The sequence below is a fragment of the Sylvia atricapilla genome, chromosome 23 (assembly GCF_009819655.1).
Source record: "Sylvia atricapilla isolate bSylAtr1 chromosome 23, bSylAtr1.pri, whole genome shotgun sequence".
NCBI lineage: Eukaryota > Metazoa > Chordata > Aves > Passeriformes > Sylviidae > Sylvia > Sylvia atricapilla.
The window spans coordinates 3214286-3239542 of record NC_089162.1 but is presented as its reverse complement, the minus strand read 5'-3'; the positions used below and the strand labels follow the sequence as shown (position 1 = coordinate 3239542).

At 50.5% G+C, this 25257-nt stretch overlaps 2 protein-coding genes across 4 annotated transcripts in view; one reads left to right on the top strand and one right to left on the bottom strand.

The window, feature by feature from the left end:
- Positions 1-44: 44 nt before the first annotated feature.
- Positions 45-10930, bottom strand: VPS26B (VPS26 retromer complex component B). Its single transcript, XM_066334733.1, has 6 exons — positions 10589-10930; positions 6907-7063; positions 5663-5827; positions 4196-4371; positions 3450-3592; positions 45-2963 (listed from the first exon to the last, which is right to left on the bottom strand). The coding sequence occupies exons 1-6, from the start codon at positions 10809-10811 to the stop codon at positions 2820-2822; spliced, it is 1008 nt and encodes a 335-aa protein (XP_066190830.1). The 5' UTR covers positions 10812-10930; the 3' UTR covers positions 45-2819.
- Positions 10931-11220: 290 nt separating this feature from the next.
- The window catches only part of NCAPD3 (non-SMC condensin II complex subunit D3), a 31899-nt gene continuing 17862 nt past the window's right edge, over positions 11221-25257 (top strand). For 2 of the 3 annotated variants that reach the window (XM_066334826.1, XM_066334824.1), the window contains exons 1-16: positions 11221-11323; positions 12264-12418; positions 12746-12908; positions 13724-13899; positions 13987-14160; positions 14653-14714; positions 14977-15064; positions 16370-16503; positions 17182-17254; positions 17541-17663; positions 17810-18062; positions 18586-18669; positions 18826-18909; positions 21699-21772; positions 22694-22828; positions 24240-24460. In XM_066334826.1, the coding sequence (XP_066190923.1) occupies positions 11263-11323; positions 12264-12418; positions 12746-12908; positions 13724-13899; positions 13987-14160; positions 14653-14714; positions 14977-15064; positions 16370-16503; positions 17182-17254; positions 17541-17663; positions 17810-18062; positions 18586-18669; positions 18826-18909; positions 21699-21772; positions 22694-22828; positions 24240-24460 (2060 nt within the window). In that variant the 5' untranslated portion in view covers positions 11221-11262. The remainder of the gene's footprint in view (positions 11324-12263; positions 12419-12745; positions 12909-13723; positions 13900-13986; positions 14161-14652; positions 14715-14976; positions 15065-16369; positions 16504-17181; positions 17255-17540; positions 17664-17809; positions 18063-18585; positions 18670-18825; positions 18910-21698; positions 21773-22693; positions 22829-24239; positions 24461-25257) is intronic. The other variant, XM_066334827.1, reaches the window with a different exon arrangement.

Here is a 25257-nt window from a genome sequence, read left to right as displayed (position 1 = left end):
AAAAAAAAAAACCCAACCCAATATAAAAACACCAGACAAACTCGTGCACAGCATTTGACAGCCAGGGCTGGCTCTTTTTAATCGGAGAGACAAAAAAACCCAAGTTTTAAAATACAGCCATTGAAAAGACGACGAATTAAGAAACATGTAAACACAGCAGAGGCTTAATTACAAGTTGCACTGCTTGGTTTAGTACTTGCCCACTCCTCTCTGCCTGGGAGAGAGGCAGTGGCACAAGTACAGCACAGAACCACCAGCTCAGGGGGACACGGCTGCTGGAGCAGCATCTGCCCCTTCACATGCTAACAAAACACTGTCCTAGATTACCTTGTCCTGGAGGGACCCCAGCTCCTCTCCAAGGATGCTCAGCACATCTGCTCCACCCCAGACAAACACAGGGCCCAGTGGCTAACAGCTTGAATGGTCCATCAGATTCAGGAAAAATCGGGATCATTTCTGAATTCTGGTTCCACATGTAGGGACATGGGGGAGAGGGGACAAAGTAGGGAAAATCCCCCAAATCATTGTGCAGGCCCATGCACAAGGGGACCCTCCAGGAATGATGAACAGATGTTGAACAGCCATCTCCTTAGAGCCAGGCAGTGATCTCACATCTAGTCAGGCAGGAAAAAAACCCACAACACTCTTGGAATGCAGAGACACCTCCATCCAGGGGGTTTCTTTCCCACATGGCCTACAAACCAGGGGAATAAAGGAATAAAGAAATAAAGGCAAGGAGGGAGCTGAAGAAAAGCCTAAGAAGATTGTAAGGGCGCTGCTGTGCTCAGCTCAGGCATCGAAGGATAGTTTGCTATCCCCAAAGGCTCCCAAAGGAGCTTCACTTGTCCCTAAAGGACAAAACTGCCTTTAGGGAGGGAGGGAGGAGTGTCCAAAGTGACATCCAGGGTCCTTTGCCGTGGCAGAGGTTCCCAGCCCTCACCCTGGCACAGCAAGGTGATTGTTTTCTGCAGTGAGCTTTTGCCCCAGCCTTGGGAAGACACGGCCCCAGCCCACGGCAGAGTCCCTGTGGGGGGACAAGCCAGCCACATCTGCAGTGGGGCACAGCAGAGCCATGGGGTGACACAAGCATTCAGCAGAGATGAGAGCATTAGTGTCCTCTACAGAGCCAGACTGGCCAGCTCTACTAAAAACCACAACCTTACACGTGCTGAGGAAAAGATAACTTACTTTGGCAAGCAAAAACACACATTTATCACTGAAATACAGTAGCTGTCGTTACATAAAAAGCTCCCCTTCCCACCCCAGCCCCAGTCCCTCCACCAGCACCACTCCTGAACAAAGCAGAACCTTCCACTCCCCAGCTGCAAGACACCTGCTCTACATTCAGCTGTAGGACAGAGGAACTTGATTCCAGAGCCAGAAAGAAGCTGGACAAACTAGCGAGCCACAAACTCAGAAATCCAGACAAATCTCACTTGACAGAGCTCATATCCCAGCACTTAGCGCAGGCCTGTCTCTCCCTGGGGTAGGAGGTCTCACCACCTGCTTGCTGAAGGGCAGCTGAGCAGAATGGACATTCTCCAAACTCAGTCAATCAACTCTACAAAGCCACATCTGATTTTTAATGGAGGAGTGACTTCCTTCTGGGAATGTTCTCATGAGTCTACTTAGCCGAAGGCTAAACGCAGCTTATTAAAAAAAAAAAAAAAAGAAGAAAAAGCCCACATTCAGGTTCTCAGTTCATTGCATGCTCTCAGACCTCACTGGTGACTTCAGCTCAGGCCTCAGGACTGTGTGTCTGGAATCAGAGCTCTGCCACCCTTCCAGTTGCTGCTTGGCTCCTTCCAGCAGCCCACACAGGCCTGTTTGAGCCTCCCACAACAGCATCCACCTTCTGTCCCCACTAATCCCCGTCCCGCAGGCACGAGGCGGCAAACCAGACCACACACACGTGTCCCCACACTGCTGTCCCTCCCTACACAAAGCCTGCTCTGTCCCAAGGACACAGACACTGCAGGGCAGCGTGTGCAGCATAAACCCACCCACGGGAGACCCCCAAAACTGCAGCAGCACCTGGGAGCTGCAGCTGGAGCGTGGATCTCAGGCAGCTGCCAGGACAAGGCTAGGAAGGCCCATTCTGGCCAGGAGCCTTCCTGCCCCCATTTGTTGCCCACCCAGAAGCACTGGGACTGTCACCACTCTGCCCACCCTGTGCCACCTCCTGTATCCACATCTCACTCCCTGTACCAGCCCCAGCTCCTGGTGGGACACAGCACGGCCCTGCTCCAGGGGCTGGTGGCAGTCCCAGGGCTGAGTCACCTCCACCATCCAACTGCTTGTGGCAACGAATCCAACGCCAGCACGAAGAGGAAGAAGGGGAAGCAGCGAGGGGATGACACCACAAGATTTCCAGCAGGCCACACCACAGTCTCTGATCCCTCCTCCAGCATCCAGCTACCCACCGGGCCGCGTTCCCCAGGGAAGATTTCGGAAAGGCAAGAGAAACATCCGTCCTACACAGCCCCAAGGCGACCTCCACGTGGCCGGGGAGAAGCTGCAGACTGCGCCTTCCCTTGCTCTCTCCTTCCTTCCCCGCTGCAGGCCGAGGCTCTCGGGGCACAGAGGAGATGGGGCAGCTCCACAGGCTCCGGACATTGCCTCAAAGCAGCCGTGCCCAGGCTCCAGAGGGACGGATGGACTGGGGAGCTCCAGCTGGCCGGGCCCTCCCGCCCCATCCCACCGCGCCAGTCCTTCGAAGAAAGGAATGAAGTCAAAACCGGGTTATTTATTTCTGTGAAGTCTCTGAGCGTCTCCTCCTGGGTGCTGCTGTCCTGGGGGCTCCGGGTGGCCCCCCGGGCTCACTGCTGCCCGTTGTTCTCCGTGGGCTGCCCGGGGGGCTTGGCCTCGTGCGAGGACGTGCCCTCGAAGCGCTGGGACGCGATGGCAGCTTGGTGGGACATGCTCTTCCTCACGATGTCCCCTTTCCTCCAGAGCACCACCTCCTGCGGGGACACAGCCAAGGCTTGTCAGGGCTCATGAGGCCTTCTGCTGAGACCTTCTGCTGCCCCACCCTGCCCCACAGAATGAACCAGGCTTGGTGCTCCACCCACAGCCAGCACACGCCTGGCGGTGCAGCCTGCCCCAAGTTTGGGCAGAGAGCTCCTTGCTGGGGTCTGGGCACACAGAGGACACCCACAGCACCTCTGTCCTAGTGCCACTGATAAGGTGAAGCACAGAAGCTCTACCACTGAACAAAAAAAAAAAAAAAAAAAAAAAAAATCCCACCTTCCAGATCCTTCTGGATCCAGATTCAGAAAAGAAAGGCACCTTCCAGACTCCTCCCCACCACCACACACATCTGACCCTGCATGGACATTCTTCTAGACCATCTTTCCACGTGATGAATCCCAAATTCCCAGTGGGTCCTTGTAAAAGCATCCCAATCAATCATGCCCAGGTCCAAGGAGAACAGCAGCTCTGTTTCTCACCTGCTGTTTGAAGTAGCGTCTCTCCTCCTCATCAATCAGCACCAGGTTGAGGTAATAACGCACAGAGAACTTCTTGTTGATATCCCTCATGGTTGGAGTCAGCTCGTAGCCAGCCAGAAAGAGCCTGATGGGAATGGACTCCCCTGGAAAGGGCACAGAGCTGTCAGCACAGACAGGATGCAGGCAGAAACCAGGAGAGCAGCAGCAAAACACAAACTCACAAGGCCACAACCTTTGTCACTGTTTCCACAAGTGGACTAACATGAGCTAGGAGACCTCAACTCCCTTCAGAAACCAGCATGGCACGGTCCACAGCCAGATCCTGCCCTTGCTGACAGCTATTCCAGCTCCACTCTAACAGCACAGGACTCTTGGGACCTGCATCAAGACAGCACTGCAGGAAAAAATGAGTGAGGTGACATTTCGTCTGGCAGGTGACTCTGCCGGGCAAAGGAACGGTGGCACAGGAGATTGGCACAGAGCAAGAACACCATCTCTGCTCTGAGCTGCAGCAATGCCAGCGGGTGGCCCATGCCAACTGTGAATTTAGAGCTGGTTCTGCCACTGCTTCATCAAAAGAACTAAGTCACTGCAGCTCATTCTGCCTCAGCTCCTCCTCATCACACTGGAGAAGGAAGGGGGATCAGATCAATCCCCTGCTCTGAGCCCAGCAGTGGAATGGGAGTCACATTCCCACCCCAAAAGGCTCCAGGAGAGGAATCCTGGGGGTTCCTGTGCCCTCTCACCTCTCACAGGTGCCCCATCCATGATCTCGTACTTGGCTATGGTGTCGTTCTCGTGGTACACGTTGGGCCCCGTGCCCGTCGTCTCCCTCTTGATGATGTCTATCTCCATGTGCTTGATCTTGATCCGCACCAGCAGGAAGTAGATCTTCCCCACAATCACATCTTTTAAGTGGTACCTGGCACCAGAGGGCAGAAAACACCAGGATCAAACCCTGTGCAGCAGAGCAGGGCTCGAGTTGACGTGCAGGAACTTGCTGGGCAGGCACTTTGCTCACATCCACAGCAGATGGTAAATCAACCACCCCCACCAGCAGCCAGCCCTTCACTTCCATCCTCTGCTCTTTTAGAAACCCACAAGAACATTTAGCATGAGCAGATACATTAAAAACACCAGTTCAGGCTGAATATCTGCAAGAAACCCCTGTACAGGTTCCAAATTCAGTATTTTAGATCAATTTAAACCAACCCAAATCACAGAATCATTTAGGTTAGAAAACTCCTGTGAGATCATCGAGTCCAACCTTTGACCAACCATCACTTGGAGAGAGAGCTGCCAGCACCAGCTGGGAAAGATGCACAGGAGTAGTTTAAAAAAGCTCTTCCCAACTTCTTTGCTGGAGTTAATTCCCACTTCAGCTGTACTGCCTGGTCAGGAGCAAACACTGCATTTTGGAGATACCTGCAAGTACTGACCTGGCTGAGGATACAGGGAGTGGGAAGTTACAGCAAGAATTTCATAGCTCCCACTCCTTGATCCAGAGATACAGGGAAGGGAAAGGAACCCACAGACCAGGGAGGATCTGAGCTGTCTCCCAGCCTCCCTGGTGCTGGAATTCTGGAAACTGAGGATTTTAGGCTTTCTGTGTTAAAAGACACTGACCCTCAAGCAAGGACTACATTTGACCTGAGGCTGTGGAACAGGGTTCCAAAATTGAGAGACAGCACTGGGGTAGTGGGTGTGGAATTTGAATGGAATTGTGTGATCTCACAGGGTGAAAAACTTAGAATTTAAGGTTTTAGTATATAGTGGTGTATATGGGACAATATGGAGGATTTAAGGCGTTGTCTAAGTCCTTCTTCTTCTTGGTTTTGAGTGTTTTTTTCTAATTGGGTGAAAAGGTCAGCATTGCAGGCGTTGGGTGATCTGTTATTGGGTTAAAAGGAAAAATAATACAGGTGTCATCTTGTTATTGGACAATTAGGGCTTAAAAGACCTTGGAAAGACTTAGAGACAGCTCCATTTTCTACCTTGTTAGTTAGAGCTCACGACTCGTGAGGCTGTGCTATAGATAAGAATTAATAAAAACCGAGTCCAAACATGAAACTGCAACTCTCATGTATCAATCCTGGCTCTAACACCAAGAAAAGAACAAACCCACACCCTGGAGCACGTGGACATGGAATTCCTTTGAGGAAACCTCCAGCAGGTGGATCCCCAGAACCCCCAGCTGCTCCTGGGACACTCACTTGGACTTGTTGTACTCGAACTCGATGTGCAGGCAGTCCTCGATGCCCACTTCCATCTTGATGGAGGAGTTGAGCTCGGGGTAGGTGCTCAGGGTGTGCACAACGATGTCCATCTCCTTGACCACGTCGTTCAGCCTGCGGCTCACGGTGGCACGGAGGAAATACCTGCAGGGACAGTCCCCTCCCATCAGGGTCACACAGAGGGCAGCAAGGACAAGGGTTGGGTGGTTTGGGCTGCACTATCCCAGCAGCTTTACTACACAGATCCATGTAAAGAGCTGAAAGCATTTGCCTGAAAATCTAAATAAAACGTGTGATCAACCCAACAGATCCACTGAGAAAGTTCCTTCTTCCCAGTGAAGCTTGGAACTTTCTCCTTGGCAAGGTGAGGTGATCATGCACAACCAAGAGAAGGACCAGCACTTCAAGAACACAGAACGGGAATGTCCAAAGGGATGAAATAAGCAGGAAACCAAAGAATTGCCACAAGGAAACTCCTCTTCCCATGTCATTTACTCTATTTTAGTCCAGGTCTGAACAAAACAAACCCACAGCAAAAGAGCCCCCAGCTTTTGACATGTACCTGCCCCTGGAGCAGCCAACACCCCACACTGGGAAAGACAGAAGGGAATTTTTCAGATGGAAAACAGGCTCCTCTCAGCTTCCAAGCGTGTTGTGAGCCTGAGTTACCTAAGCTCCGTTTTGGGCATCCAAGGAACAGCCTGCACATGTTAAAACCACTGCCCTTTTGCAAGATTACATCAGGCTGCACAGCCACACCTCTCAGTGCAGACCTCAGACATTTCCAACCCCCACTTTGAAGCCAGTGAAAGGATTTTGAGTCGACTGAGTGCCCTGATGTGAAATATCATTTCTAACATATGAACAAGGCACAAGCGAAGCATCTGTTTGCATACCGAGCACAATTAAAGTTGACAAGACTGATTACAGAGAAAATATCCCCACTGGAGACTAAACCAAACCGTTTATTTTGATTTTTTTGAATTATCAAATAAATTAGCAAGTATTCGATTCAAAAGGGGCTGATTTCTCTTGTCACTCAAAAGGGGAAAAACAAGTTCCATAAAGAGCCTGATGCGTGCTTGTAAATTAAAGATCTCAAAGGCAGCCTTTTACAGCTCAGCCCCCAAAATTAATCTGGAATTCTGTTGCTCCTGCATCATGAGAGTGAACATCAGCACTTACACAGAGGAGAAGTGGGGTTAGCAGGGCAGGGGACTCACCGTAGCTTCACGTTCTGCCCCGTGTAGGACTCGTAGGGTTTCTCCACGTGTGTGAACTCAAAGTCAAAGGTCTGTGACTGAGTGAATTCCCCAGGCCGGGCCAGGTCCTTCACCAGGGACACGAACTCGTGGTGGTTTCCTCGGTCATAGTAGAGTTCTAGGGAAAGGGGAATCCAGGTTAAGCTTAACCCCACGTGACACAGGAGATTTCCAGCAGCTCTCTTGTCCAGGTCATTCCTCCCTTCAACACCATTCACAGAACTTTCCAGGGGAGCCCGTGGCTCCACAGAACTGCACTTGTTCCCTGCCCTCCATCAGAGCCTGGTGCAGGTCAAAACTTTCCTCCCTGGAGCAGGAAGGAAAAGGTCCATCCAGCCTCCTCCACTACAATAAATCAAGAACTTGCCATGGGGTGACATTATCACTTATACCAATATTAAATGCAGTCAGACTGTTTGCAGCTCATGCAAACCCTTCCAATAACTTTCTGCACTGTATTCCAGGCCAAAGGCATTGCCACTGTGAGGAAAAACCACCAGTGCTCGTCTGGAACAGACAGTGACAGAGCAAAACCGAGGGGATAGGATTATTCCAACTGCTCCTGCTTATCTTTAGACAGCAAAGAGCTTGAGTGGCCTTGTGCTGCAGCAGGGAATAAATGACAATGTTGATCCTGCTGCACAGCCACCCTGTGTGTGGCTGAACCCACTGCTCCTCCAGCCCATGGATGACACATTAATGGCAATGTGAGCACAGTGAGGGAAGAGCTCTCACCTCTGGAAGCACTGCTCAAACCAGCTCAAGTGACCAGCACTGCCTCGCTTTTCCCCACAACCTTCCCACATCAGCAGGAAACTAAAGGTTTCCTCATTTCCTCCACACCTCCACTGAGTTTTCTGCCTCAAGACAAAGCACCAAAACCCTTAAAAACTCTGCAATTTGCATGAACAGCTTGGGATTACCCAAAGCCATCAATGAAACCTGCCCTTCCCAGCCCTGCGTGTGAGCCTGTGCCTACAGGACACCCACACAGCCCTTCTGCAAGGCAAAGCCTTTCTGCTCAGATGAGGAAACAAAACCCTAAGTCATCACACAATCACACACACATACAAGCTCAGTGTCAGCATTAAACTGTGCAGAGGAGGCTTCTGAGAGGTATTAGAGGTGCTCAGGAGCTGCAGTTCTGCCCTCCTCGAGATGCACGATGAGATAGTTCAGCTTTTAAGTGATGCCTGTTTCTCACAGCCCTTTGCTCACCTTATCTCTCTAATGGAAATTTTGGCACTCGAGCTCTCCTCACTTACGCACAACAGCAAATGTCACCAAGCCCTTCAGGCTGGGCAGGTGACATAAATAACCAAACCTCTCTCTGTGCACTGGATGTGTGTGTCCACTGAGAAGGAAAAGTGCTCGCTGATGTGACAGGGAGAAGCCACGTGCCAACAGAAAAAGAGGAACCAGCCACAGAAAAAAAAGGATTCAGCCCAAACCATCGTGACACACGATGCAGAGGGCACAAATCAAACTCAAAGCAAGGGGAGGCAAATGTCAGTGCACTGAGTTTTCTGCTACCCCAGAAGGTCATGTTTGGCACCCTTAAGCAGAATGATGTTTCCCACACTCCCAGCCTGTCAAACAGGTATAAGCTGTAATTTCAGGTTTTCAGAGCTATGAGGTTTCCAGACTGAGAAAATAACCTGCCAACATTTCATTTGTTCAGGCCACAGCCACCAGGGGTGAAACCATCTGGAATGGGTTCCATGCTCACCTGAGAGCAGGCAGAACCCAGCACTCACAGTCTGGTATCTGCTCTGGAGCATCTTCCCTGTAAAACATCCCTCCTTCACATCCCAGTCCCCCTGCCTGTCAAATTGTCTCCCCTCCACGCTGACCTCATGGCAGCACGAAATCACAACACGAGGCAAGAGACGGAAAGCACAGAGAAGTGCAATTAGTGGTACAAACTTCAGTGATTTATCTAAAAGGCCTGAGGGGCATAAGACTAATGTGCAGCCACAGCAGTTCTAACACACCCTGCTTGGGCAATAATGTGCATACAAAGCAGTTATTCCATACAGGCAGGGCTCAAAAGTCTTCCAAAACAGGGAACCAGGAGCAGGCAAGGCAGCACAGCAGAGACAGTGGAGCAGGAAACAAAGTTCATCCTTAATTTCCATTGCAGTTGTATCAATTGGAACTCATAACCTGGCTCCTGGTGAACAGCCTCACCTACACTCCATCATTTACACACTCCCTTCCTTTCCAAAAACCAGCGTCAGGCACAAGCAAAGCCGATAGAACTCTCAAAGAGCAGCATTGAGGTCGGGTGGGAAATCTGCTCACGTTCCCTCACCACACAATTTGCAATGCAAAGGCTGCAAGCCCCTGGCTCCAGCAGTGATTTTGGGGTTTAGAGCCGAGCACAGACAGCCACAGATGCGAGGCCCTGCACGCAGCCACATCACTGGGAAGGAGCATCCTCAACTTTTTTTGGCTTGTGGGACTCAGGGCACGTCCGTGGAGCAGGGACAGCTCCGCTCCCATGGAGGAGTGGGTGTGGCAGCTGCCTTTCCTCCACGAAAGCAGGAAATATTAAACCTGAACTGCTTACACGCACTGATAAGCACAAGTTTTGAAGAACTCGAAGTCACCCGACCAAGCGTGCAGGGATGTGTGGGGCAGAAGGGGGGATCAGCCCAGCTGAGCCTGCAGCCCTCAGGAAAGGCCATCCACCCTGGAAAAAGGGACACATGGACAAAACCCACCCCATCAGCACCCTCAGCATCCCTAAGAGGAGCAGCAGGCACACGAGGGAAGCGGGCAGGCAGCAGCAGGGCCTCAATGGCAGCAGGTCCGGGCTGAGCTGCAGCTGCAGGATGGAACCAAAGTGTGCCCAGCTCGGAGCTGAAACTGGTGACCGAGCAGAAGCGAGAAACTAGGACAGGGGAACAATGACCTGGAAAAGGACTGGAATGCCCTTCCTTCTGCCAGGGCTCAGGCCTGGAGAACAGGCCAGGCTGTCCAGCTCAGAGGGTGGAATAATGTCAGACAGCCGTGGGAATGCTGCGTGCTGCCCAGCATCGCTCGGGAGCGAGAGGAGCCTGCTCAACACCAGTGGGGTCCCAGTGCTGTGGGGCACAGCAATGCCCCAAACCCCCAGTACCAGTGGGATCCCAGTGCTATAGGGCACAGCAATGCCCCAAACCCCCGGTACCAGTGGGATCCCAGTGCTATAGGGCACAGCAATGCCCCAAACCCCCGGTACCAGTGGGATCCCATTGCTATAGGGCACAGCAACGCCCCAAACCCCCGGTACCAGTGGGATCCCAGTGCTATAGGGCACAGCAATGCCCCAAACCCCCGGTACCAGTGGGATCCCAGTGCTACAGGGCACAGCAATGCCCCAAACCCCCGGTACCAGTGGGATTACCACGGGGTCCAGTGATGCTCCCTGGACTCCCAGCACCAGCAGTGCTCTCCGTATCCCTGGCACCCGCAGGGATCTCGGTACCATGGGGTCCAGCAGCGCTCCCTTGGCACCTGTGGGCACCCCGATCCCGTGGGATGCCGTGATCCTCCCCGGAGCCCGGGCAGCACCGGGATGCCGGCACCGCAGCGATGCTCCCGGCACCCACGAGGGGCATCAGGAAGGGACACCCGGGCCCGCAGGCCGCCCCCTCACCGATCTGCCCGATGAACTCCACTTTGATGCCCTGGTGCTCCAGCCGCTTGTTGGGGTTCTTGAGGGTGAGGACCACCCGGCCCGACACGGTCTCGCCGTCGTAGAAGAGGAAGTATTTCTCCTTCTTGCCTTCCTCCGTCTTGTGCTCCACCCGCCGCCGGCTCTCGGCATCGCTCAGCACCAGCTCCAGCTCCGGGCTCTGCCCGAACCCGAAGAAGCTCATGGTGCCGGGATGCGGCGCGGGCGGACCCCGCGGCCCCGCTGGCGGATCGCGGCCGGGGCGGGGCTGCGCGGGGCGGCGGCGACACCGGCGAAGCGGCCGGGGCGGGAGCGGCAACAGCGGCGGCGCGGCGGAGCGCGGAGGGGGGCCCGCAATGCGACAGCGCTGCCGGGGCGGCGGCGGCGGCGGCGGGACACCGCGCACCGCGCACCGCGCACCGCGCACCGCGCACCGCGCACCGCGCACCGCGCACCGCGCACCGCGCACCGCGCACCGCGCACCGCGCACCGCGCACCGCGCACCGCGCACCGCGCACCGCGCACCGCGCACCGCGCACCGCGCACCGCGCACCGCGCAGCCACAGCCCCGCCCCGCTCCTTCCGGGGCAGCGGCGGCCGCCGCGATTGGCCCGGGCCGCGCGCGCGCCCGCCATTGGCGGGTTCGAAGCCGGGCGATGGCGGCGGAGCGGCTGCGGAGCGCGCTCGGAGGGTGGCGGCTGCGCGACCTGGCCCCGGGTGAGGATCAGGGCCCGGGCCGGTCTCCCGAACTCCCATCCGCTCTTGTGTCTCTCGGTCCTCTCTGTTTCCTGGTCCTGCTTTCCGTCCCCATCTTTCTGTCCCGGTTGCCGTCCGGGTCTCTATTCCGGTCCCGCTCTCTGTGTCTCTCTCGTTCTCTCTCTGTTTCGGTCTCTATCCACCTCCCGGTCCTGTCTCGGTTCCGGTCCCGCTCTCTGTGTCTCTCCCGTTCTCTCTCTGTTTCGGTCTCTATCCACCACCCGGTCCTGTCTCGGTCCCGTCCCCGCTCTCTGTGTCACTCCCGTTCTCTCTCCCTCTGTCCCGGTGCCGGTCTCGGTCCCGCTGCCGGTGTCTGTCTCGGTCGTGGTCCGGGTCTTTCCTCCGGTTCTGGTGCCGGTCTCTGTGTCGCGGTCCGAGTTTTGGTGTCAGTGTGTGTCCCGGTCTGTCTGTCCCGGTCCCGCACTCTGTGTCTCTCCCGTTCTCTCTCTGTTTCGGTCTCTATCCACCTCCCGGTCCTGTCTCGGTCCCGTCCCCGCTCTCTGTGTCTCTCCCGTTCTCTCTCCCTCTGTCCCGGTGCCGGTCTCGGTCCCGCTGCCGGTGTCTGTCTCGGTCGTGGTCCGAGTCTTTCCTCCGGTTCTGGTACCGGTCTCTGTGTCGCGGTCCGAGTTTTGGTGTCAGTGTGTGTCCCGGTCTCTCTGTCCCGGTGCCGGTCTCTGTCTGTCCCGTTCTCTCTCTGTCCCGGTGTCAGTGTCGGTCCCAGGGTGCAGGTGACACCGGGCAGCGGGAGGCGCGGGTTCCTGGCACTGCCAGCGGTGTGCCCGTGTCCCGCTGGATTTCGGTATCCCGTGTTTATTTTGGAACCTTATTTTGGGTGAAACCCGTGTTTCGGAGAAATCTCTCCCTTGGCGCTTATAAACGCTTTTCTTTTTTTCTCTCTCAGTGTGGGTGGACACGGTTTGGGATCTGGATTTCACGGAGACCGAGCCTCTGGAGCCCTGGATAGCCGAGGAGATCACGGCCGATGGGCTGGACACCTTCACCCACCTGTACCACGCTCTGGCGCCCTTCGCTGCCGAGGACCAGGAGAGCACCGAGGTGACATCACCTGGACACAGAGACAGCCACTCTCACTTTCTTTTTGTCGCGTCTGCCTTGCTTTGACATTCGCGAAATATTCAAAAATTATTCAAACAATTCTTGCTCTGTGTGCTGGAACGCTTCAGAAGGAAGCTATCCCCAAACTTTAATAATATAACTTAGCATGATATTAAGTATGTATAGTGTTATGTATTATGAATATTAAAACATTTTTTAAAGCAGATGATACGTAGGCAGTTGGTCACGGTGCACCTGTTAAAATCTGAATAGTGGCTAGTTTTGGCCATGTTTTTATGGGATTTCTCTATTCCTGTTTTACCTCAGAATGTCTGGACCTTGTTTGCTGAGAACAGCCTGTCCCACCAGGCCCTGGTGGCTGTGCTGCATCACTTTGTGCACGTGGGCCAGAACAAGAGAGCAAATGTGCAGCAGAGGGTGTTTGCTCTGCACTCAGCTGGGCTGTACCTGCTGCTGCTGGAGATCCCAGGTGAGCCTCGGGATGTGCCCCCTCACTGGGGACAGCACAGGGCAGGCAGGGTCAGGTTTGTGACAATTCCAGGTGGAACAAGCAGTGGTGCTGGCTTGATGTCCCCGAGACCCTCAGGGGCTGAGCTGAGCGTGGTGTGAGTGCTGAGCAGTGTCACGGGCTGGTGGCAGCCTGGCCTCCTGTCACACAGGGCTTTGGTGGCCTCACTGCTGCTCTGTGCGCTGTGACAGGGTGACAGAGGAGTGTGCACAGAGCTGGAACCACGCAGGTCCCTCTGCTCTGACAGTCAAGGCAGGAGCTTATTGCTGTTCCTGCTCTGTAAGCAGGGAGCATTTCACTGTGCAGCACATTTGGATGGGTTTGTTTGTGAAAACAAAAATATCAGTTTAAAAGAGCCAGCAGCTGAGTGTTTCCAGCAGATTAGTTCACAGCAGGATCACTTTGTGTTCCAGCACGGCCTGAGGTTTTGCTGATCTCCATGGTGCAGCTGGAAGGGCTCAGTCAGCTGGTGATCCTGCTGGAATGTGTCACTGCTGGTGATGCATCAGCCTGGTGCACTTCAAGCAGCTCTTTATTCTTCTCTTGAACTTTGTTAGGCTCTGGGACAGCTGTGGAGAGCTCACAGAACCACACACTGAACTGGGTTGGGAGGGGCATTAAAGCTCATCTCATTCCATGGGCAGGGACACTTTCCACGAGACTGGGTTCCTCCAGCCTGGCCTTGGACGCTTCCAGGGATGGGACACGATGCCCAGATGGTTTGATGTTCTCTGTGTTTTGTCTGGAAGAGGACTGATGTTGTCTTTTCTGGGCAGGCAGCATAGCCAACCAGGTGTTCCACCAAGTGATGTTTGACAAATGTCTTCACACCCTGACAAAGTGCTGGCCTCAAGAGCTGAGGAAGAGGAAGAAGGGACAGGCTCAAAGCTCTCAGCCCAATGCCAGAAGGAACAGAAAGAAAGGGAAACCATGCAGGAATAACAACTCCAGTGTAAGATGTTTGTGCAATCTCTTCAGATACAAGTCCCTATTAATAAGCAAATTGTTGGCAAGCTGTTTCTCTTTTCTGCCAATACAGGTGGAAGAGATGTTGGAAGAGGAGGAGGAAGAGGATGGTGAGAATGTTTACTTCTCAACAGAAGATCTTCTCCAAGTCCGCAATGCCATCTTCCTTCTTTTGAAAAACTTCCTGAGACTCCTGCCCAAGTTCTCCCTGGAAGAAAAGCCTCAGTGCATGCAGAACTGCCTGCAGGTAAGAAAGATCCAGCCTGGGGAGCCTGATGTCCCCTAACACAGACATTTTGGGGATGCAGAGCATCCCACTGGGAGGGGTGGCAGCCCTGCCTTCCGTCACCTGGTCCCTGATGGGAATTAGGGAAGTGTGGGAGCTCTGTGTCTGCCTCTCATGCTGAACCCTTGCAAGTCTTTTGTCCATGAAATCAGCAAGGTTTGGGTTGGAAGGGACCTTACATCTCATTTTGTTCCACCCCCTGCCATGAGCAGGGACACCTTCCACTATCCCAGGTCACTCCAAGCCCTGTCCAGCCCAGCCTTGGACACTTCATGGCTCCGGGGGCAGCCACCCCTTGTTCCTGGGGGGAGCTTCTGGGCTTTGGGCTCTGCTTGTGTTTGCTTCAAGAGAGATGTTAAAAGTTAAACCCACTGGCATGAGGCCAGACATCCCAGAGCCCTGCATACCCTCCCCTCAGGGCACTGAGCTCAGCTTGCCTCTCTTCCCTTGCAGCTCTTAGTTGACATGACCAGCTTTGAGCCAGTGGTCCACGAGTTCAAGTTTTCAGCAGCGATGTGAGCAAATAATTTTTAATAATTCTTAATGTTTATGTGGTGCTTTGAACAAGTAAAGCCCTCAGTGCTTGTGTTATCGGCCTGTTTGTATAAAAATGAAAGTGGCAAATTCTCTTATAAAGATGATTTGAATATGTTCCACGTGATAACAGCAAACAGCATCTTGTGAATATTGAATGTTTTGCAGTCAATGAGCTCTTTTAATAATCACAGTTTCTCTGATGAGACGTGAAGACATCTCTTTTTTCCTTTCTTTTCTTAGGGATATTAATAAAGCCAAGTACATTCCTGAGCTGGCCTATTACGGACTTCACTTACTGTGTTCCCCTCTCCATGGCACAGAAGAAAAGGTACAAGTCAAACAGAACCTTTAACATCCTCACAGCAGCCTGGAAAAAGGAGTGGTTGCTTCTTTCCTTCTCCACGTGCCATTTTTGCTTGTGTGGTTTTTACTTTTCACTTCAGTTTCCCTCTTTGTGCTGTCTTTGCTGGGTCACAGCCAAGGTGGTTTTTTTCCACCCTAATCCTTATTCCTTTTGGCTTCTTTGCTGCTGCACTTGTGTGCAGTGAATTCCGTGCTCTGCTGACTCTTATGACAAATGAGCTGAAAACAAAGGAGAGCTGCAGTGGCGTTGGGTCTCTGAATCTCAAAGAGGAGAATTCCAGGTGGCTGCCTGTGCCTGGGATGTTGTGATTCCCTGCTAGATGGAGCTGCAGCACTGCCTGACAGCCTGTGAGGGCTTGGGCTGTGCGGTGCTCTGAGAGCTCAGTGAGGCTGAGCAGGGCTGGTTCTTGTCCACAGAACACTCTGTGATCATGGAGCAGCCAGTTCTGCCAGAAACTTCCCATCTTTATTTGTTTAAATTGGCAGAGCAGGGCATCTCCCACTTACCTGAGGGCTGCTGACGGCTGGGTGTGCCCGAGGTGTGTCTGTGAGTCTATGTGACCCCCCTGGACTGGTTCTGAGCCTGCAGGCTGGGAATCAGCAACTGTCTAGTCAGGAAAGCCTGGAGTACACACTAACCTGGTTATTCCCGAGTGCCAGCCCAGCTCCAGCAGCTCTAGGCCTGTGTGTTTCTGCCTCCTTCCTTTCTCAGAGCAGCATGAGCCTTTTTGGAGCTGTTGACATTTGTGGGGACAGCAAGGTGTAGTCACTCCTCTTCCCAGACCTGCCTCATCTTCCCTGCCTCTCCTGCTTGCTCAGGGAATGTCAGGATCATGAGGCAAGCTGTAGTCCCAAAAATGTGGCAGGGGAGGCAGCTCCAAAAGTTCAAGTGCACATGGTCATACAAAATACACATTCAGCTTAAGGCATCTCCTGTGCAAAATCCAGTGAGTTTTCCTCAAACTGCAAATGTTTCTGGCAAAAAAATGTCCACAGGGGTCTTTGGAGGGGGGACTTTGCCCTCTTTGGAGGGGAGCTGTTAATGCTCTCAGAAAGTCCTTCTGGGACCTTGCTGAGCTTGCATGAGAACACCACAGCCAGAAAGATGATGTGTGTATTTAGAAAGCATCCTCTTGGAATTGTTCTGCTGGGAGTCATGCTTTAACCATGTGCTGCTGTAGGGTTCTGAGCTTGAGTCAGAATTATTTCATGACCCTAGAGTGCCTGTCCGTGGAAAAGAACCTGCCAATAACAAACCTGTTCTTTCCAGACCCTTCGCTGTGTGTTCCAGCGCCTCCTCAATGTGGTTCTGATGGTGGAGAGCAGAGGGGGCTCCAGGTGTGGGGCCCTTCCCATCACATCAGCCGTCACCAGCGCCAGGAACCAGGCTGTGAAATTCATCAGGTGACATCCAGAGCTCTGGGCATGGCTGCTCCTTTCTTCTGGCGTGCCTTTGCTTTGCTGTGGAGGTGATAAAGGGATGAGACAAACTGGCACTGCCTTTGAAGTTGTTTGTGCAAATGAGGCTTAATTAAGATGTCTGGAATGGGAATTTACTGAGCTTGCTGGCAGAGGGAGAAGAAGGTGCTGTGGAAAGGGCCCATTTTCTGTAGTTTGCTTTGTGTCAGTTTTTCAGGCCCTGTGTTTTACTTCAGAGAATTGTGAAGGAAAGGAAAGATTAACATGGAGCTCATTCCTCCTTAGTTCTTTGCTCTCTCCTGCTTAATGATGTGTTTTGCCTGTTTATTCCCCCTGTTGGAGATCCATGTTGTTGGAAGTGTAGTTTGTGCAGAGATCTCCAGACAACATATAAAAGTAGATTGAGAACAAAGAAGCTTTTTGTGTTACTCTTCTACTTTGTTAGAAAAGTTTGGGAAGAAATTATTTTATGCCTGCAAAGGCAGGTTAATGTGGAAGGTAAAGATGGTTCTCTGAGCATCTCCTGCTGCACTCATGACTCCAGAATCATGGCCACTTTTCCTGACTTTTCAAATGCATTCCAAAAGGAATGTCCTTGATTTTTTTTTCCTCTGTTACAAACAGCTTTGTTAAAATCTGCTTCTCTTTCTCTGTCCTGTGCAGTTCTCTGGTAGATGAGCTGAAAGAAGCTATTTATCCAGTCCTGCGAACATTGCTCCAACATATCTGCACCAAGGTATGCCAAACTCTGCTACTTCTGGAGCTGGAGAACTCGTGTGGATACAATGGAATAGCACTGATAGCTCACGAAATCTGTTTTCACAATCTTTTGTGAGGAAAGAAAACGTGTGATGGTGAAGTAGTGGCTGAGGAAAGCCGTGATCATTGTCCCAGCTATTGTTGAATGCGAACATATCAGCTCATTAAATTAAAAAATACTTCTCTTAAGCCCTGAAGTGCCTTTTTGGCATCCAGAGCAGAGCAGTGAGGTCTCACAGGGTGCCCCTGCCCTTGTCTTTCAGGTCCCAGACAAGGCTGAGTATCGCACCTACGCTGCCCAGGCCCTGGTGACCCTGCTGGACAAACTCCCCAGTGCAGAGTTTGCTGAGTTCATCTCTTGGCTTTACAAATACTCCCTCACCAAAGTAAGTGCATCTCCTTGATGTTTTGGAGATGAAGGGTTCGATCTCAGCACTGAATAATAACTCTGTCACTGCTGGTACCCAGAGGCCAGAAAACTCCGTGTTCACTTCCATGAACAGAACACCTTGTGTGCTTTTTCTTCCTGCAGGTTTCCTACAGAGTGTTCGCTCTTGATGTAGCCTTGGCTTTGTTGGAGCTGCCAGAGAGGAACCCAGGCAGCTCCTTGTCCCTGGAACGTCAGAGTTTCCTAAAGCACAAGTTTTTAGTGCAGGTCATGGTGTTTGGCCGGTGCTCAGACAAAGCCCCCGTGGTCCGGAGCAAAGCTCTCAGCAGCTTTGCCTATTGTCTGGAAATGAAAGCTGCTGCTGTCTCAGAGAGCATTCAGGACTTACTACAGAGCTGTGAGTATTGTGGGCACATGAGGTAATGAAAATCATTCGTGAACTTTCAAGGGAATAATTGCTGGGAGGTAGGAGTTGTCAGGAGCTTAAAAAGTGGCTCACAGAGCCCTTAGGTGTTGTGTCATAACGAGCAGTAATTCATGAGCCTTGTTACTTAGGAAGCCTCATATTTGGGAGGGATTTATCCTCCTGTATCTGTTTTGAAGAGATTCCTCTGCGAGGTCCCTTTGAAAGATGTTTACAGACAACTAAAATTGCTCATTGGCAAAAAAAAAAAGAGGCAGTTCATTCTTGCCTGACAGCTGATTAAATCTTGAGTTGCCTTTTGCTTCTGCTAAGTTGTTCTGTTCGTGCCTGGCATTCCGAGCTCCCTCAGGTGTGCTGAGGGCCAGATGGCAGATTCAGAGCCTGCACACGGCATCCCACGGTCAGACTGCTCACCCGAGCAAGATTTGGCCTGACAGAATAGCCAGAATTGAAATACTTTGTTTTGATTTCATTTTTTGTTTCTCTCTTTTGGCAGCCTCTGTCCACGCAGTATTGGAAGCAAACACAAACACTGCGAGTGTGACAGTCAGTGCAGAAGGTATAGAGTCATTCTTTTCCAGTAAGTCTCAGGCTTTTCTTGGCATGCCACTTCCTAAAAGTACACATATCTGTTAAACCTAGGGCATGCATGAGGCTCTCTGTTTAACACTGAACCATTTTCTTGCCAGGTGAATATATGCCTTTATTATTCTTCAGCTTTTATCTTTTCTTTCAGCTGTGTCCAACCAGCCACTGAAGACCTTGCCAACTTTCAAAACTATCGAGCTGACAGGCAGCAGTGACTCTGCTGGGCCTGATGGTATGTCAAAATTAAAGCAGCCTTCTGAGATAGCCATTCAAAGCCTTAATTGAAATCAGACTTTCTGAAGTGTGTTCATTGTCCACTTCTCAAAGGAAGTGGAGAAAGCTGTTACAAAACACTTGGAGGTGATGAGGGGGGTGGAATTGCCAGCCATTAAAAAAAAAAAAAAAAACCAAAACTATTTGCACTCAAGTCTGAGAAATACGTTTAATCCTGATATGCTGATGTCTGTTGGCACTAATGTGGTGGCAACGCTTCTTGAAAAGCAGGTAATTTATTCTTCCCAAAAAAGGGATCGTAATTAATGTGGGGTATAACACTTGTAGCTCCATGAACTTCAGGGTAATTAAATCTCTTGCTCCAGTGCACAAAGAATTGATATATTTTACTGTATAGGGCACAACACGTTTTAGGCAAGGATCTGTTTCTCTGCAGCATCAGGCTGAAAGCTGGATGTCACATGAACTGTCCTGATGCAGCATGACAAGCTGCCTCTAATTTGTTGACAGCATGAAATCACCATGCAAGTTGGCTTTTGTGGCCAGGATGTTCCTCCTTTAAACCTCTCCCTTTCCCGTCCTCTTGTGTGGAAAAGCTTTTCTTCCTCACCTTTCAGCCCCTGCCAGGATCTGCTCTCTCAGCCCTTGGTGTTCACCTCCCTTGAAGTGCTGACAGTTCAATTCTCTGCTTGTTTCACATCCTGCAGTGGTGCCTTTGTTCCACACTGCTCCTCACACGGGATCTCCCTCCCTATCTGCAGGAGCCAGGCTCCAATCTCCCCCCCCATGGAAAGCTCCTTTTTTTCAAACACACTCTGCTGATAAATGTCCTTAATCTGCTCCCTCAGATAGAGCAGTCCTCCAGGCCACTCAAGGTATTGTGTATTCCCTGTTTAGTTGCAGGCTCCTCGTGCCAGAGGATGCCTGGGTTTGTCTCTGATACCCAGCTGAGCACACGCTTGGCGCTTGGCAAAACAAATTAAGAAGAGGCTGGGATGAAAAAAGACTGTCTGGAGCTCCAGAGGATGCTGGAATCCAGGGCTCTCCGAGGCAAGTCAAGGTGCATTAACAAAGCTGTCTGGCACATGCCTGGGCTTGGCTCGTGCCTGTGCTAATTTTGCACTCCTCCAAAGACCAAACAGCTCATTGTTTGTTAGGAAAGGAATCAATCTGGGCCAAGGGATAGTCAGAACATGCTCAGAGCTCAAGGGCAGAGATAAGAAGGGTGGGGATGACCTACGAGGTGAGGTGTGCACTGCAGAATTCCCTCTGCTCACCAGCACCAAACATTCCCTTCCCTTGGGAGTTCTCAGCTGTTTGAAACTTGGGATTTTTTGGTTGTTTCCTCGTTTCCCCCCTCCGCTCTTTTCTACGTCAGAAAAATCAATGTCAAAGTGTGATTATTTGGTCACCTTCACAAGGCTAGACTATTTAGTTGCAAAATCTTGCAGTGGAAGGGTTCTGTGCTCTTCCTGTGCAGCTGCTCTTGGGATACACTTAGCTGCCCATTAAGAAAGCTCAAATCAAAGTCCCTTTGCTTCTTTTTGGTAAAAATGTATTTTTAAGCTGATTTTGCTTAGTTCCCTGTGACTAATCCTATTTTTTAATGGCAACAGGATGGATGTCCATGTGAATCTCCAAGTAACAGATCTCCAAATTTGGCATATCTTTGGGAAATCTGACTTAATGCTGGGAGAAATCTAACAAACAGCAATAAATAGAAACCTTAAAAGCCATGGTGAAATTCATGAAGTCCTTATGGCCAGTTAATAGCTCAGTGATTCAAAATGTGAGAAATAATTGATCTGTGTATTCAGTTGTGTGTCATTTAATAACTTCTTGCCTCGATGATTTATTTTTTCTCCTGCCAACTTGCAGAAGTAGAGTATGAATATGGCTGTGCAGAGTAAAATCTGAGCCCTAACTTGACATCCAGGGAAGAGAGATGTGTTCTGGTTTCCTTGTAGACTCTGGGGTGGTTCTTTGCAGCTGCCATTCTGCAGCCTCGAGGAATTAATAAGTGGAGTCATTTCCCCTCTGTAGCACACAGCAGTTCATACTTTGATGCTTGAGGCTGTGTGGAGCTCTGAGGCAAAGCTCCCAGGAGGTTGTGGGTGTTGTGAGCTCTGCAGAGCCTCCCCTGCCTCTGTGCTGGCTCCATTTGTCTGAGCTCAGCCCAGGAGCTCTTCCCACAGGTCTCAGGGTTACCTGAGCTTTTGTTCAACCTGACTCATCTCAGGAGCTCTCAGACTCTGAAAGTAGCCTGAATTCGTTTGTGTAGACAAATAAAGAGGTCAAAAATTACAGATTCACTTTTTTTTTTTTTTTCTTCGTGTCTCAAGTAATTTGTTCCATCATTTTCCTCTGTGATATATTAAGATGCGTTTTCAAATGAGAGAAATGGGGAAATGGTTTGGGTTTGTTTTTCCTCCTGGCTTGTGCCTCGTTCTGGATTGTTTTGGGTGGTTTTAATTGTGCTTTCTGAAAGTTTTGGGGAACTGTTTGAGTTTGTTTTTTGCACTGAGTCTGTGCTACTTTAGGGTGGGCAGGTCCTGGCACAGGGTGCCCAGAGAAGCTGTGGCTGCCCCTGGATCCCTGGCAGTGTCCAAGGCCAGACTGGACAGACTCTGAACACCCTGGGACAGTGGAAGGTGTCCCAAAGGTGGCACTGGTTGTGCTTTAAGGTCCCTTCCACCCAAACCACCCTGGGATTCTGTGGTTCCAGCTGGTGCTGGGGATAATTCCTTCTTTGTGGGGGTAATTCATTCTTTTCCTCATTTTGGATAGGAAAAGAAGTCATGGCTATGCTGAGAGTGAGAGCTGGAGATGAGAAAACCAACGTGAGGAAATCTGCTCTGCAGGTAGGGTGGGCTTTGCATCCTTCCCTGCTCTCAGTGATTACCCAAAATTGTTAAATAATTAATTGGGCCACAGCTTCGCTGCAAACTCTATCACTTTGCCCACTTGTAGCTTCCTGCTCTCCCTGCAGAGTGCCTTAAAGGCATTAAAGATCTTGTTTACTAGCTCCTGATAAGTAAATAATGCAGGCATAATGATGGAAATTTCTCTAGTACCCTTGCTGGCATTCTGTTATTCCGTCATTTGCAAGGAGAGGCTCTTGTCAAATGTCAATAGGCATTTCAATTAAGAGACTTCCTCATAAACTGAAGCATATTAGCTGCTTAGTTTGTTTTGACCTTGTTAGCAAAGGGATTAGGTTATATCCAGCCTCTCTTTCAGCTCTGTGTTGCTTTCCTTGCTGCTCATTTCTTTAATGAAGTCATTAGTTTTTAAAGGGAGACGCTTCAATGGAAATTTCCTCGTTTTAAAAAAGAGGTGTCTGCTGCTGACTGCTTTTCTCTGTTAGTCCTCTTCACCCCAGCTCTTCCCCCTCAATTCACACACTGATTTGAGCTTCCCAGTTAGGGCTTTGCAATTCATGTTTTAATGCTTTCTGATTAAGAATAAAAATAAATCCCCCTTCCTTATTGCCAAGTAAAAGCTGTAGCTCATACAAGAGGCACGTTACTTTCGATGGGGAGTTGTGACATTCTCCCTCTCCGGCTGCTGTTCCAGAGCAGGAATGACTGGAGTGCTGTTTCCAGTCTCATCTCTCAGCTCTGGTTGTGCCCAGCCCTCCTGAATCGTTAATGCACCACCTCGCTCTGGGTGCGATAACTCTCCACCTCGCGTTGGCGGGGGGGTAAATTCTATTTTAGCTTTGCCACACGGTGCCCCTGGCGTGGATTCCTGACTGAGCTGTGCTGCTCTTTGCCTGGCAGGTGTTTGTGAGCATCCTGAAGCACGGGGTGATGCCCTGCACGGCCGAGGACCTGGGCGTGCTGCAGGAGCGCTGCCGGGACCCCGCGGTGTCGGTGCGGAAGCAGGCGCTGCACTCCATCACCGAGCTGCTCCTGGTGAGGCCAGGCCCTGCCTAGGACAGGGCATGGACAGGGTTAAGAGAGTAAAAAGGGGTGTTTAGTAAAGGCCTTCAAACAGGTAAAGCTTGGGCAGTCCAGAGGCTGCACCCAGGATGGACGACGGTGATGAGTTTTTCAGACTATTATAAATTTGGTCTGTTTGCATATCAGGGGTTAATCCTCCAATTACAGCTTTGGGGAATGTGATGCTGGTTTTCATTACAAGGACACAAAACTCTGACTTCAGAAGGCTGAAAAATGACTCCTTTATTTTTGGGATGTATCTCTTTTATACTATTTTACATGGACCAATTTGATTGGTGACACAAAGACAAACCTCTTCACTGCCATTGGTCAGAGCAGAGGGACATCAAGAAGAAGTCCCTCCTGGGGAAAGAATGTAGACATAAGTACAGTTAAAAAACATTTCTCCTGTTTATGGAAAATTCCCTGGGAAAAGAATTTCAGAAAACCAACACATCTCAGGCAGGAAACCAGGGCTGCAGTAATGAAGTAATTCACCCCCAATTTGCTTCTCCCCAATTCATTTCTGTTTATGTTTTTGGGACCTGAGGCTGTTGGGTGTCCCTGGGTTCCAGCCCTAGAGGGATTGTTTTGTCTGAATAAAATGGGAGAGCAGTAGCTGACACTCCACATGGAGTTTGGAGTTATACACTAAAGCAGTACAGGGTTTGAAAAATATAAAAGCTAAAATCCTAAGGCCTCAAGGGGAATGGGAATTCTGCCCCACCTGGGAGGAGGGAGAGCAGGAGGCACCTCACCAATCAGTTCTTCACTCTGGGAGCTGCATTTTGTGACTCTGCTCTAATTCTTTTCATTACCTTTTGACTCGGAAGTCATGACTCACTCTGATACCTACTTGTGATTTATGCTGAGTGCTTCCAACTGTTGGAAACACTGATTTTTCTGGCTGTTGATTTATGTGTCATGAAGAAAATGTTTATGTTGCTGGCCTTCTCAAGTTAAAAAAAACCCTGAATCACTTTCAGATGTAATGTGTGGATGATAGCAATGCTATATTTTTCTTTCTTTCCTATTTATTCACAAAGGGTTTGTAACTCAGGCTTGGAGCACAGGGTTTATATTAAGCAAAGCTCTTTTTTTTTAGTGCTAAATCATCTGCTGTACAGCCTTATTGCCAACCTGTTATAATTCTTTATAGAGTCTCAAAACAAAGTGTTGCAGTACTTTAGCAGAAACACCAGGTATTTATCATAGAGATGATTAAAGACCTTGTGATGCTGAGTTTCCCTGTCCCACCTGCTGCCACACTGCTGAGCTTGATTAAAATTCAAGTTTCAAAGTTTGTAGCTGAACCTGGAGGCCTTTGCTGGTCTTACCCATTAATTTGGGCTCCCCCAATGCTTTGGAAATGTGTTTCTCTCAGTCTCAGCACAGCGATGTCCTGGTGCAGAAGGCCTGGCTGAACGGAGTGGTGCCCGTGGTGATGGATGCAGAAAGCTCTGTCCAAGAAAAGGCCTTGGAATGCCTCGATCAGCTCTTGCTGCAACACATAAAACATTACAATAAATTCAGGAGTGACGATGGGAGGCAGGAGCTGGCATGGGATCTGCTCTCCCTGTTGTCTTCAGAAAGCCAGGAGCTGAGGTAAGTGCATTTTTCCCTTCCCTGCCTGTGTTAACATTCAGGGATAAAACCCAGAGGGTTTTTTTTTTTTTCACTTTTAATCCCATTAGAATACACAACTTTTCCTTTACAGAAGGAAATTACCTATTGACTGGAGGACTAAGATAAGAGTCTGAGTTTGTGTTCTCATTCCCTGCGTGGCCACAGACTGTGAGGTACCACAGTTAACACGCACGCTGTTAAAATGCACGTGCTGTCTGCTGTGCAAGGACAAGAAACCAAATTTTTCTCAGGGAATTCTTTAAAGCTGCTTAAATTCCCTGCTTGAAACCCTCAGTATAATTCTGGAGATGGAAACTACCATGTTGAGGTGCTCCCAGGACAGGGCTGCTGAGCATGGACCAGAAGAGTTCAGCTTTGCCTTGTGTCAGGTGTTTTCACTTGCTGCTCCTGTTACCTGTGCTCTCTCCCAGGACTGAAATGCTCATTGTTACATCCTGTGCTGGATGCACTGATAGCACATGAATATTTAAGTCAAATGGAGGAGTTCCTCTGACAGAAGCGAGAGAGGATATATAAAGCAAGAACATCACCTTGTATTAATTCTCATGTACAATATGTTACTTGTCTTGTGACAAATCGAATTATCCTGCCTGCCGCAGAACGCCGTGGGAAGGAGAGGGAGAAATGGGATGACACACAGCATGACAAGGACACAACATTGATTAAAGACAGCTGTATGTTTATTAGTCAACAGGGCATAATAGCTCAGAAATAGCAGATGAGGCACTGGTGGTGCTGCCATGCCAGGCTGGGGA